The sequence below is a fragment of the Schistosoma mansoni genome (assembly GCF_000237925.1).
Source record: "Schistosoma mansoni, WGS project CABG00000000 data, chromosome 1 unplaced supercontig 0153, strain Puerto Rico, whole genome shotgun sequence".
In the NCBI taxonomy this organism is placed as follows: Eukaryota; Metazoa; Platyhelminthes; class Trematoda; order Strigeidida; family Schistosomatidae; genus Schistosoma; species Schistosoma mansoni.
In genome coordinates this window covers 471,908-486,849 of record NW_017385994.1, presented here as the reverse complement: position 1 = coordinate 486,849, position 14,942 = coordinate 471,908, and the positions used below count along the sequence as shown (strand labels likewise).

The 14,942-nt window shown below is 32.6% G+C and overlaps 1 protein-coding gene across 2 annotated transcripts in view; it reads left to right on the top strand.

Annotated features, from left to right (window-relative positions):
* Smp_176000.1 (myosin V, putative) overlaps nt 1-14,942 on the top strand; it is a gene marked incomplete at both ends in the record, with an annotated part of 44,309 nt that overhangs the window by 20,985 nt on the left and 8,382 nt on the right. For both annotated transcript variants that reach the window (XM_018792882.1, XM_018792883.1), the window contains 11 exons: nt 784-959; nt 1,164-1,342; nt 2,474-2,805; nt 3,302-3,496; nt 4,215-4,468; nt 5,548-5,578; nt 6,626-6,844; nt 8,275-8,493; nt 11,228-11,446; nt 13,021-13,239; nt 14,169-14,655. In XM_018792882.1, the coding sequence (XP_018644029.1) occupies nt 784-959; nt 1,164-1,342; nt 2,474-2,805; nt 3,302-3,496; nt 4,215-4,468; nt 5,548-5,578; nt 6,626-6,844; nt 8,275-8,493; nt 11,228-11,446; nt 13,021-13,239; nt 14,169-14,655 (2,530 nt within the window). The remainder of the gene's footprint in view (nt 1-783; nt 960-1,163; nt 1,343-2,473; nt 2,806-3,301; nt 3,497-4,214; nt 4,469-5,547; nt 5,579-6,625; nt 6,845-8,274; nt 8,494-11,227; nt 11,447-13,020; nt 13,240-14,168; nt 14,656-14,942) is intronic.

The window sequence follows — 14,942 nt, the reverse complement described above, 5'->3', positions numbered from 1 at the left end:
ATTAAGTTATTAAAAAACATATTTATATTATTTCCTTTCTTCTCTCTTTTGGTGATTGATATTTTTAAATCTATACACTAAACATATAACTTTTCATCCGCCTATTGATCATTGATATTCATTTCCACATTCAAAAGACGATTTTATTCGATGTATCAGAAAACGTTCATGTAATCAGTTATTGCTTAACAACTTGGTCAACTCTTTTTCAAGGTAGTGGAAAATTTCTTTCATAACTCATCTCTCCTCCTTATTCTATTTGATGACTATTAGTTCAAGTATCATTCAATTGAATTCTTATCCTATTTCTAATTACCAAGTTAGTTCTGTACCCGCTTTATTGTAAGAACTCTACTCTCTATAACTGCATATTCTCGTTATTTTAATTACATTGCCACAATGTTTAACTTTTTAAGTGTTATTCATAGTTTACTATACTTTGACTGCTTTCAAGTTCGGGTCTTATATTAGTTCTATTTTGTAACTACACATTTTTGGATAGATATCCGGTTTTCGATTCAGGTCTCAACAAAAATTACAACATATGTTAAAGTACATGATCGGGTAACAAGATAGTAATAAATAAAATGAGGTGTAGCTACTTTAGCCCCTCTACAAACCAATCAATATTCTGTTTATTTAAATGTAAGAATAAAGTCATAAACTGTGTATTTTTGCTTGTGGTCATATAACTTACGTTTTTTTAAATACAACCTTTATATGACGGTCGGTTTGTATCTTGTATTTAATTTTTAAGATTATTTTTGTTTTGTCTTATTTCAGTCCTCTTCATCGCTCTTATTATCATTTGCTCAAAATTTTCTTCATGGTGAAAATAATCTAGTTCGTCATTTAGCCTATCTGGGAGCACAAGTCACAGTGAATCAAACACCACTAGACGAATATCAGTTTACTGTTGAAAATTTGGCTGTAGATTTAAGGGATGGCGTTCGTTTGGTGTGAGTTATACAGTATGATAATTATTTGTATTCTTTGCTGTACACAATGAGTTTCATTACATCTTGCATAAATACGACTTACATTTAAGTATTTCCTTAGTGAAATTTGACATGGTTATCTGCATTGGAACTCATCGTTTACATTACAATTTCTTGCCCCTTACTTCATCCATCGCTCCTAATAGTTTTTTTATTGATATTTAGGAAACTTGCTGAATTATTAATTCCTACATTGTCCACTGAGAAACCACCTGTAGTCGTCAAACCGAATAGTCTCATGTCTATGGTTCGTTTCCCTGCTATAAGTCGCCTTCAAAAAATACACAATGTTGGAGTTGCCCTGAAATCTTTTGAACAATATGGTCAAATATCAATGGCAGACGGTATGTGTTTGTAGTTTATTAGTTTTACCTAACTTTTCACCGTATACTTTCATGTCCATTATGGCTAGTAACTTATTACGTCACAAATGTTGAACTTGTTAGCACATAAACAATGTCACTGATTCAACTTTATTACTAAAATGTCCTTCATAGGTGCCAACAAACGCTCATCCTTTATCATGTTTCTTTTCTCATAATAAAGGAATGTATTTATTTATCGAGTCTACTAACTTTATAAAGTTCTACCCACTCAATAGCCTTTCCTTCGAGTTCTCTAATATGTAATGGATTCCTTAGTTTAAATTCGATAAGTTTTTTATACAAGTTCTTGTTGAAGAAATGGTTCATAGTGTTGTCTTTGTTTATCGCGGTTAATAATTTAGGTATTTTAGATTTAGCTACAAGTCAAGTTGTAATACACAAATCCTAATGCGATAGCGAAGTATAAAGTGTAGCAGTAAATTTGAACGCTTTCGACCTTAAAATATAGCCATCAACCCATCAAAAGGCATATTCGGTTCCCCCGTCTTAAACTTTTTCAGGCCATCATATCAGATGCAGCTAGTCTCTGGATATACCTCCATCATTTTATCTCCAAAATTGTCAAGGATAATTGATCTGATAGATACTCTAAATCTGCCGTACATCGTACAGTAATCGTTCCAATCGCTAGATTGCGTCCTCGAGTCTCTTTTTGCCTATTTCAATTTCGGCAATGGAGTAATACCACTATCCCTCACATATAGCATATGTCTCCAAGTGGAGTGTGCGACTCTGTACCTGGTAAACAAGTTATATTTGTTCATCTGTTAAGTCTTATTTAATCTTGAGTCTAACTTTATCTCACACTTAACATCCACTCATTTGAAACTGTATTTCTTACGTTTAGTGTTTGACTATCACTGATATTGTTTTCCTTTTTTTCAATATCTCTGTACTGATGTGAAGTGTGATAACTTTCACTGATGCAAATTTATGAAAATTTTACATTATTTATAGATGAGTGACTCATAAGTGTGTCACTTAATTATCGCTACACTAACTACATTGCTTGAAAGTATCAATGGTTTGCTTTTAATAGTTACTTATTGTATTATTCTACAGTGAACCAATTGTCTATGTTTTTTACAGTTCTTTGCTTATATTTTGTTCTTACCAAAGGGAGCTTAATTGATCCTCGTGATATTGTCGATGGACATCGTGAAAAAACCCTTACACTACTTTGGTGCTTATTGTTACGTCATCAAGTTCTTGCGTTACTTGACCATTCCGCATTAGAAAATGAAATTCACGCTCTTGAAACAAATATCAATTCAACCGATACAAATATGTGTATGAACGAACTAAATCATTTAAAGTTAAATATATCTACTGACAATAATGTAAAAGACGATAAAAACCATATGGCTCACTTCAAATTACTCTACTGGGCTTCCTTAGTTTGTCATTTGTATAATGTTCCAGTAAGTCAAAGTGTGTGAACTTCCTTTTAAAATTTCTACGATTTCATAATATCAAAAGGTTTTCAAGGTGTCTAAACAATCTTTAACCTTTTTACTACCGTCCCTTTAATTCTAATAATAATCGGGATCATTTAAATTTGATTACTAACAACCATTTTGTATATAAGTCACTCTAATTTAGTTCCTAACCTCACTGGTAACTATTTTGATTACTTTCTAGAGCCTACAAAAAAGTGTCAATCTGTTAGTTTAAGACTTACGTAGTTAAAAGAACTGAATCTGACAGTATATAAAGCATGTCGTAGTTTGTTAACTTAGCTCGGTCTATATTAGTCTTAGGTTTTACGATGATTATAATTCATGGCATCTATTGAACAATTATAATTTTATCCTAATTTATGATGACCACATTGTTTCACATTATCTAATCCCGTGAGATTTTATTTATTTATTTATTTAAAACACGTGACTCCTTGTTGTATTTTCATCTTTTTAGGTTATTAGCTTAGATGAATCGTTTACAGATGGTAGAGCATTATGTTATCTGTTGCACCATTATTTACCAACTGTTTTACCTCAAGGTTTAATTCGCCAGTGTACAACGTGTACTAATAATAATCTTTCGATTCCACTGCCGAACCACTTACTCATACGTAACAATCTTTTCAATTTATCATTGTTTCAAAAGAAAGTAGGTTTTCACCCTCTTTTTGATTAAATTAATGAAAAAAGTTATTTTATAAAGTTTATTGATTTTTTGTGAGTTGTTTTATATAGCGACCATTCACGTAGCTATTAATTGATGTTTTGAAAGAGCATATAAAGTGAACCTTGGAAATAATAAACAAGGAGCTTTAAGATTGTTCAAATCATATCTCTAATCTTGGGTTAATTTTGTACTGGTAAACCCTGTCTTGCAGTCTAGTACACAAATCTTTATTTATTATTTTCTTTATAGCTTTCTGTCACTATTTTTAAATTACTTGTTAACGGAAATCTGGACAGTTGAGACATAACTAGTGACCACATGGATCAATACTCCGTTTTGATCCCGTCATTTTAATTTTTCTAACTTAATTCCATTGCAGCTCGTATCGTACGTGAATGAATATAACGACTTTCATTTATAGCACATGAGTCAATTATTTCATTTAATGTAAGTTCATAAACTCATCTACTTAACAATCTACTTTCTGTGCCTAACCTCATCACTGCCCATATGTTCATTTGAGAAGAGGTGGTGAGCAGTGTTTTGAAAAAATCCGTTGTCGAATACTTGTTATGAATACATACTCTACACTTTTAACATCCACTGTTGCAATCTAGTCAGAAAAATTATGACACATACATTATATCCTATCTCGGGTGTTTTATATTTCTGAATCATTATTTATTTCTGTATTATCCAGCTCTCAGTTCTAGGCGATGTTCCACTGCTTCTATCTACTCCAATTTCATCGGCTGATTTTAGTAATATTCTTCCACCTGGATTAGTTATCACTATTTTAGCGTATCTGGCTAACAGATTGGTTGTTGGTCCTTCAGATAAACATAAATTAAATCTACTTATTCGTGATAATGCTGCATGTATTATTCAAAATGCCTGGCGCCGTTTTCAAGACTACATTAATTTCTCCAAGTTAAAATTAGTACCTTATGGAAGGTGAGTTTAAAGCTTAAAAGTTTATTAATTGTAACTGAAGTGCAGTTTTCATTGTATTGTTCTACTGATTGTATGGACTTACCTAAGATTGGTAATTTCTTGTATTGTGCATCCCATATAACTATCTATCATTATTCAGACATAGTCCATATAATTTATTCATATCTCCTGGAATGATGAATGTCTCTAAACCCATTAAATTGATTACCTTGATATTTTTTGACAAATTAAGATTAAACGATGTGTCTATTTATTGGGCATATTTTTGTGGTTCTCCTTATTGTTTCCTTTTTTGACAACTGATGAAGCCGAGCCTATTACACATAATATTGTTTGTCTGAAAGGATATTCATTTATTTATCTTCATTTCATTAGTAAATAAAATAAGATTGTAATTGTACAAGACTTAAAGTTAAATGATAAGGTAGCATTTAAGAAAATCAAGTGATAGTGACTTCACGCTTTTTTTCAATCTTCCTCCATTTTGACCAGTTGACTTTAAATTAATGAACTGTAAGAAAGTTATATTTGGTGTGTGCAGTTAATATAACCGAGGGGATATAATATATTAATCTAAATGAATTTTCACTGATGACAATACACATATCAACAATAAATATGATTTATATTTACCCAGCATCAGATCTATATACCTTACTAAGCTGCGGAATATCCGAATACAAAACCTGTCTTGTACCTCTGAAGAATTAATGAAAAAAGCCACTCTATATACACTTTTAAACAACCCAAAATCACAGTAAGAAAGGGATTACATGGTTTGTGTTGATTTGTTCAACAACAGAACATATCTGTAGTTTGTAATCGTTATAGATTGATCTCTACAAAATTCCTTCGACTAAACAGAGTAGATTGTTCATTCATGTTGTCCTGACTACATAACAGCACAAGTCAAAATCTGAAGTTGAACAATTTCTATTTGATTGAAGATGATTTACAACTTAGACCATTCATTTCAGTAGTATATGCTTAATATTTAACAGTAAACCCACAATACATTTACACTGATACTTTGAAGATGTTACTTAATTTTCACCTGATGGTTTTCTAATTACTTTCAGGGAATGGCGTAATGAAAGAAAGAGAATCAAAGTGAGTCTATGAATCTAAAATATGTTATGACAAATTAATAAGTATTTTCTTTATACTTTCTGCATTAAAAATCTATTTACCTTTTTTATTGAATAATAGGTTTTCTTGAAGATTATGTACACATAATACACTAATATGTGGTTGTTCTTTTCTGTAGCTAAACAATACACTGTGGAATTCATTCGTAAGATATAAGCTTTCATGTAATAGATTTTCATAAAAAATAGGAAGTCGCTTTTTCAAAATCATTACACAGTTTAGTCTGTATTCACTTATTCCCGCCGATCAATCACAAGTATTTAACACACTCGTATTTATGAATTTCTGCCTTGGGATGAGGCAGTAAGCTTCACTTTATCGTCAAAACTTAGGTTTAAATTGTTGGATCACTGCTCTCAAAATAATTTCATGTAGTTTTGTTATGGAAGTTGGATTATATACTTTATCTTGTAACTAAATTCATAAACCTTTGGTTATTTCCTTGTGGTCGATTTGTGTTGATGCCTTTTTCAATATTCTTCTTACTGTTAGAATTAGTGGTCATAATCTTTCGTCCCTACATATGTCCGAATCCGTTACGTATTAATTCTTAATCTTCTTAATGTCCTCTCGCTGTTTACAGGCTTTGTTAATTTGAACTAATGAACATGTAGTTATTTTCTACGTTGTTTTATTTGTTACTTCTCCATTCAAACTATTTAGTCGTGGCGCGTTTCAAAAGCCAACTCATGTAATAATTAAGTCTATATATCTTGTTTAGCCGTTATTGATTAAGTCATTTTGTATTTCTTGATGAGTTTGAATAACTCAAAAGTTACTGGTCGATAAACTATGTAATAGCAATTTTTTGAATCCTAATAGTTTTCTCTGTAACTTAAATGCATCCTAGAATATGCTCGCGACTCTGTTGCGAAACGGTTATTTTTAAAATTCTTTTGACGAATCATCTATCATTATTCCAGTTTGTTTCTAATATAAATATCGCACAGGCCCTAATGACTCTGATATTTCAAATGATTAATCGTTACTTTTTTAAAATCTTTTCAGGCATGCACTACTATCCAGGCATTTGTACGTGGTTATCTTGTTCGTAAACAAGTTGTACAGATCAAATTCTTGAGAAACGCTGCTGCAATAATAATACAATCCCATGTTCGTCGATTTTTAATTCGATGTTATTTTAAACGCATTCACCGATCCGCTACTTTAATCCAGAGTGCTTGGCGTGGTTACCAAGCACGTCAAAATTATGCCCTATTGAAAAAGGTAATTTCTAACTTTTATTATTCGTTCGTTCAGTTTATTTGCCGACATACTTTCAGATACATCATAGTAGTGTAGACATAACTTGTTATGATGAAACTATTGATTCGTAAATATTGAAACTGAGTGTGACTTATTCGAAATGACCAAATAACTATTCATAGATAAATCCAGTAAATAGTTGACTATTAAATTATCCCAAGGAAATAATATCCAAATTTGTTTGTGATTTATTCAATCACAATGATATTACGACAAGTTACGTATCAAACTATTCATAACTCCTGTAATTAGGTTGTGGTTACATATCTTCGTGGGACTTTGAACTAGTAAAATACAGCTGTTTCTAAATGCTTGTATTTTCCTTTTGTCGTGATTAAGGACTGCAATCTATCAGTCTTTATTAGCAGACTCCCTCGATATTGCCATTTAATCACAAGTTCTTAGTAAAGTCAAGAAGTGGTTAGCAGTGAAATCCTGAACGCGAGTTCCATTCCGTTTGGAACTCATCTATGAGATGTATAGTTGATGAACACATAATCGCAGTGGATAACATGCCGGCGTCTGAAGCGAATGGTACTGGTTCGAGTCTTTGGGTAAACATCAACACAGACGCGTGTATATTTAGCTGACAAGTCTTAAGTAAGACAAAACGCATATCTCAGATTCCACTAGTACCCATATAAAGAGATAGTGTATATGTGCAACTGCAAAATATGAATGATGAGTGAATCGGCTGCATAATCGCTTAAATAATCGTAAATTTGCTGATCAAAACAGATCAATGTACCATTTGTACTTTAAAGACTTTCTCCTTATTGTTTTTCTTTTACATCTCATACTTAAGTGCGTATACGAAAGACCAGAGTTAAAGTTTCACACACAACCACGGTATCGTAGATATTATGTGCGCTTGCTAAACATTACCCCGACCCTCTTCATGGATGAGGAGATTAAGAATAAATAGGAAGCTATTATTGAAAAATCGAATGAGTTTACACAAACCATTGGTGTATATATACATATCTGTCTCTCACATATGCCAACTAAGACCAACAAAGTGCACCACCAGCTTCACTCAATAGCCCGTCTGGTTCGTCATCCTTCTATCTAATGTATGACCTTGAGGACAGCCTATTTGCACAAACATATGATACTTCTGAATTCCCCCAATCTATCACATTTTTTCTTCCTCTCTGTCACCCAAATGTTGAGTCCACTGACATGTATTTAGGCTATTACAACAAAAGTGGTTCACAATGACATTTGTACTTCTGTTTTGTACACTGTAGTTTCACTCGTTATCTATGAAATTCTTGACTATGTTATCAACAACTTATTGGTATCATGTGTTCTATAGACTTTATTATCCTCTATAATCATAAAAGTGATTTATATTCGTTTGTTTCCTTTTTTCCACTTAAATACTATAGTCTTGTATTATACTTCAAGCATTTTCACGTGGATTCCTAGCCCGTAGATATGTTGCACAGTTACAAGAACATCGAAACAAATCAGCAACAATAATACAATCTCATTTCCGTAGATTAATTGTTCAACGTAACGTAAAAAATTGGCATAAGTCAGCTATTCAAATTCAAAGTGCCTGGCGATGTTATCACATTCATCAAAAATATATTAACTTAAAACATGTGAGCTTTTGTTCGATCACTACTACTTCATATAATGATTTGTTCATATTCCTACTTTGTCATATTGTGGTGCGGACAGACATAAGTAGTATGTAGCAGGAATTGGATGTGGAATGCTTGCCAGCAGAAGATTGACATAAAGAGAATAGGGAAGTAAATAGAGAGCGATTGGAAGAATGATGGAGTATGTAAACGATAACTCAAGGAAGATATGCAAATAATGTGTTTAATGCATCATTTTCATATTTTACAAAAGCATTGCTTTGTTTTATATCAAAGAATAATTTGGTTTACCGTACTTGAGTTTTGTTTCACTGAAATATTAATAGAAAGTTAATACACAAAGAAATAAATAGAATCTATTTTTTAGACAATTAGATTATATATTTTACTATCTAAAAAAGTTCAGAAAGCTAACTTGAAAACTTACTTTGAATGTTTCATCTATTATGTAACGATATCATTCTCATTTTTATTCATTTTGATTAACATTTGTACTGACAATGCTGGCAACTAGTTATCTTATTTATGTGGTCATTCAGATTGCTGTTCACTGATCGGAGTACTTTATTCAAATATTGCTTAGTAGTTACGAATCCCAACTGTAATTTCTTTCCAATGTATGGTATCATCAACACTTGGTATCTTTCAACAATGCACCTTCAGACTAACAATTGTAATTATTCAATTTTCATTCGATTACGATGTTGTGATAAAATATTCTGTGATACTTCAGGGTGTTGAAATTATTCAACTTAATCTTCATTACGAAACGTCAAGAACTAATGTTCTTGAACTGCTAAATAATCTCAAGCTAGTACTTTAGAGTTCAGATTCTACGATACTACATTTTGTATTTGATTGAAATCATAAACCTATATGAGTTAAGCCACCACTGAAAACCTGAATACACGTACGGCCGTCTCATCATAGTGTATGACCCCTCAACAGTGCACATCCACAATCCCACATGTAGTAATCGATACGATGACTTTAGGTCTCGCTCGCGAACGCTTAGGGTGTAGACCACTGAGTTGACATCCAGTGGTGTTAATATCTCATTTCAAGCAATCCACGATATTGCTCTACCATCTTCCATTGTCTTTGATAGGTAACTGCCTTACACTCGACACGGATTAACTCCACTGGTTACGGCTTCTCATTAGGACTCCGAGAATTACCTTTCGAAGTTAGTCAGTAGTGGACACATGGTAATTTCCATTATGGAGTTGTGGAGACTCGAATTTCACTGAATTTTTTGTATATTTTAAGTTAACTAGTCTTTATCCTCTTATTTTATGACTTTCTGTTACTATCTGTCAATCCCATATTTAGTTGATATAATTTACTTGTGATTATACGCCTTCGGGGCTCAATGATTGATACAAATGATAAAGAACTTGATTTGGATAATAAAAACATTGATGATTACTGTTTATGAAAAATACATTAGAAACAGTATAATTTCTAGGACGATCGACAGTAAATTTTCGTAAATCAATAGGCGTCAATCCAATAAACTACTGCTTTTCTGTATAATATCAAAAAATGATTAATTTCACCTTTTCCACCTAATCTCAACATCAACAAATAATAAGTTAAATACAAGCCTCTGTCATCAAGGTACTTGTGTCAATGTCTTAAGAACGTGTTACTCGGTGATGATCACTCTTACAACTTAAATCACTGAGCCCCACTAGTACTCATACATTATTCCCACTTTATTCGTGCAATTCCTTTGTCACAGCAATTCTTTGGTTATCCTTAGCTCATAGACAGATCTATCCACACTAATACTCTGCACACCAGATTAATGGTGCACATGGGCTCCAGTATCCTGAAGGAACGAATGGCGTATGAACCAACTGTTGGTCACTGGCTATCATGGGACTGCATCTCCTTACGATGCTCCACTGCCTTGTGGACTAGACCTTTAGGTCAAAGGCTCCGGATGTGGTCCCCTAAGAAAACCACCTGCTTCAGTCTGGGCACCTGGGCAGTATCACAGCCCTCACACAAATCGAATGAGATTTGTGAGGCGCATATGTATCTGGTGCTTCCTTGTACCAATATTTATGTGTTTAAATAAAGAAATAATACACCAGATTAACATCATATAGGTATTGATGGTGGTTCAGATCGACATTGGTCTGTTGTAGGAGTAATTTACACTTTAGTAATACGAAGTGGATGTAATACTTGTGGCTATTATTCACTAACTAAGTGTCGTTTAATTGGTTGATATATAGTCATAAAGACTATAGCATTTGCATACTCTTAGAAAAATTTTCTTCAGTTAACAATTATAAATTCGTCATTCATGAATCGTAAAATATTTCCAGTTTTCTATACCTTTTAAATTAAACTAATCATTTCCCTTAACAGAATGTTTTCCTCATCTTTGAAAAGTGCCAGATTTCTTTTTTCACTACGTTTGATAAATTAGTACTCATTAGTCATGTAGTACATGACAAGTTTATTGAAATAGGTAGGGTGCTATGCCGGTGTATCTCATGACCCTTTCGGATTAAACTTAACAGTAGAAAGTTCAGATGAGTAATCTCCCATAAAACTATTTTTTAGGTTCCATTGTCGAAAGAGTGCCACAGTACTCACATTAATCTGTGATTTTATAATACAAACACCATAAAGAACATGTTCAATAAACATACTTATTCATAAAATAAAATTTAATAAGTATTAAATATTACCACTACTTTCCTGAATTTCCTAGGCATGTCTAACAATTCAACGATATGTACGCGGGTATTATGCTCGTAAATTTGTTGTGGAAATGCGTTCTAAAATGACTTTGGCGGCTACTGTGATACAATCGTATTTCCGAAGTTATTTGGTTAGACTTGAAATTTCTCATTGGCATATGGCAGCAGTTCAAATTCAGAGTAAATGGCGTAGTTATTTCCATAGAAAACGATTCCTGTCTTTGAAATCGGTAACTTTCTTTTTGTGTATAACAGTAGTTGATTAAATCGTGATGTATAGTTTTAATAAAAGTCCTGAAATATTAAACAGCTCTTTGGTTCTTAGTGTTTTATTAATTACATATAGGCTTTTACTGATACGAAAATTCTTTTCTCATTTAGGGTTGCTACCTTTTCGTCTATCATTTCATCTTTCTTGGATGAGACTTGAACCTTTTTGAATTCGATCATTATATTATATTTGCTTCATCCTAAAGTGATGTGTTCTAATATCTAAAAGGTTGGAATCTGTCTAGTTTTCGCAAAATTAAATTGAGGATTTATTACGATGAGTTTCGATTAAAGTTACCAGCGCTTCTGAATTTCCAGTGAACTAAACTGCTATTAGAGAAAAAAGTATTCAAGCCTTCTGATAGAATAAATAAAAACTCTTGTTTAAATATGTTAGCCTATTTGATATTTATTAATAAATCTCAATCCGAAGATAACTGTTTTTTTCCAGTTGACCAGACATTAAGAAAGCTATCAATGGAATATTCTCGGTGTATGATCTTTTCTCTGAATAAGCAGTTAAAATAAGTCTGTGTGCATAAAACGGTTACTGATTTCTTATGACTGTTCAGTTACCCAGAATTTAACCCCATAAAGACTAGGAGAACGATATTAGCCTAGGAAATTCTCTGTTGTTTCATAGATACAATCTTTTACGAATTTTTGAAACAAAGATATACTTGATTATTTTCTGGTTCAATTTTCTCCTACTATATATTAACCATAGAATTTTGTGGTAGTAACTAACCGTGTATTTAGGTTGTGTTTGACTACCAGATAGTTGTTTTGAGCTCAGCCTCTCTCAATTCACCAGGTCATTTAGTGAGCTCTCCTTTGCTTTTACAATTTTTAGCTACCATTTGTTTGTCAGCACAACAAAGTATAGTTCACAAGTTTTGATCACATCACCTGACTGTTTAATACGATTCAACAACTACACCCAGCTTCATACATTGACATTTGTTGTGTTAAATTTTGATTACATTAAATTCAATTAAGTAAAGTACAGTTTGAGATTATTTATGGTCAAATAATTGGACTACTAAGCCACAGGTCAATAATTGTTTGAAAATGTGGAAATTTTAAGATAAGATCCCGAGTTTTCTCTGGCAGTCGTTATTTGTGTACCAAGAATGAAGAGTAAGAGAATACCATAACAGCGCTAATAAATACGTCTAAGAGTTTGAAAAATGGATTTGTTGAAAAAATTAGTCAAGTTCATGAATAAAACATAAGGTGTATAAAACTGTTATAATTAAGCGAATTCTACTACTAAATCGACTTTTACTGTTGAACAAATTTCAACAGATTTCCACTTTGAGATTAATTGGAATCTTTAATCGTCCGTTTCAATGATGGGACAATGTGGTTTTTACATAACGTTTAACGGCATAGCAAATTTCATCACTAATCTAACCACCCGCTCTCTATGATTGTTTAATATTCCTCCACAATTTGCTAAACTATCAATATGTATTCAGTGTTTTCCTCACTTTTGCTAATTTAGAAATTGTATTTATATATTTTGTTACAGTGGTGTGTCACTATTCAAAAATATGCACGAGGATATTTGGCTCGAGAACGTCTTGCAACAGTCCAATATAACAGGAATTCAGCAGCTACAGTTATACAATCGCATTTTCGTAAATTTCTAGTGTTGCGTAAAATCAATGTTTGGCATAGTTCAGCTCTACGAATACAATCATTTTGGCGCTTTCATCGCTCTCGGAGAATTATTGCACAGTTTAAAGATGTAATCGCTTAAACATATTCACCACTTATTTCTTTGATATATTGCTTCTTTCCACGCTCATCTCCTTGACCAATGTTCTCATCGGAATTGTTCACTTTCAGCACTAGAGTAGTCGTCTTCCCAATTTTTTATCAGTGTCAAATACCCAGCATTCTTCCCTATTACATCTAGGCTTCAAATTTAGCCCTAAAATACATAACATTACTTTTGGCCGATCAATGATACTATTGTAACTGTTCTTTGGTCCAAAAGTAATATTCTGTTTTGTGGTAACTAACGCTGTTTTCGAATTACAAGTGACTAAGAGATCCTTATAATATAAAACTGAATCTATACGGAATAGGTAAACCATGCGACCAATACACAACATTTCAACGATAATCCCCTGCGTAATTGAAGAGTGAACTCATGAATTCAAGAAATAGCTAATATTCAATGAAGTCAGAATTTTAATAGAACAACTCTGTTTATGTAGCAACAAACATTATTTTTAAGACAACAAAGATAACAGACTAAGAACAGAAACATCCTATCAAATAAAAAGAATGTCAAATGGGGTTACATGAATTAGAAAAAGTTACCGATAACTTCCTTGCATATCAGAACTGTCACTTAATAGAACAACCTAGCTAATTTTAGGTCGTCTCAACAATTAATTTTTCTGTTTTTGGGCAGGGGTTTAGAAATGGAAATTAGCTCTGTATTTGTCTTTTTCATTTGCTTTTATTCATGCTATTTTGTCCTTACGTAGATTGTTAGTATCGCCGCTATCCACTCTGCATTGATCTAATAACATAATCGCAGCGCTTTGAAAATGTTTTACACTTTTCTACTGCTCGTTTTTCATCGTTGATAAATTTAAGTTAACAAATCGATTCGTTACTCAACTTTTATTGATTATTAATCTTTTGCTGTTCACTTTTCACTAGATCATCTTGCTTGTTGTTGAACGTCACAATTCATCTCGCATGATTCAGCGTTGGTGGCGTGCATGTTTTCTTCTTAAATTTATAGCTAGGCAACGTTGTTCTGCTGTACGAATACAAGCTGCATGGAAAGGTTTTCGAATTCGTAAACATTTGTTTGCTTTAGCTCAGTCTTCTAAAAAGGGCGCAAACGTTACGAAAATATCAAGTCGACTGGATGGTCGGGAAACGCATCTTGTTACATCTAAATCGAAGTCTGTTGCAAGTTTGCAAAATTCTAAGCCAAAACTTCATAAAGAAAAGTGTTTACTTTCACTTACACCCTTGGAAGCCAAGTCTCTTATAGATATTCGTTCTCGTTTGAATAAGGCAACAGAGCGTGCTCAAACTAATCCACATTTAACCTTAGCTTCAAAAGCCCGAAATGCATTGAAACAACTTTCTCACTCTACATCTGTAAACCAAATACTTGATGCAATCAGACTTCTAGGTAAGTTGTAAGAGATTAAAACTTTATGACTATTTTTTAAAATTGATTTTCATTGACTATATATTGCAAACTGAGTGTCCATATACTTTTTAATTTAGTTATTTGTTGCATGAGAATAATTTAAATATTATATTTCAGTGCACTACAGATCTGTTGTTGTATTACAGTTAATATTTATGGTTTGATATATTATTCTGATGTGACTTTTATCAGACCCAGTTGATGGAACTTCTTTTGCTTTATGTTACATAGTTTTTATAGTTGAAAGCGTGAGTCAATTGAAGCTA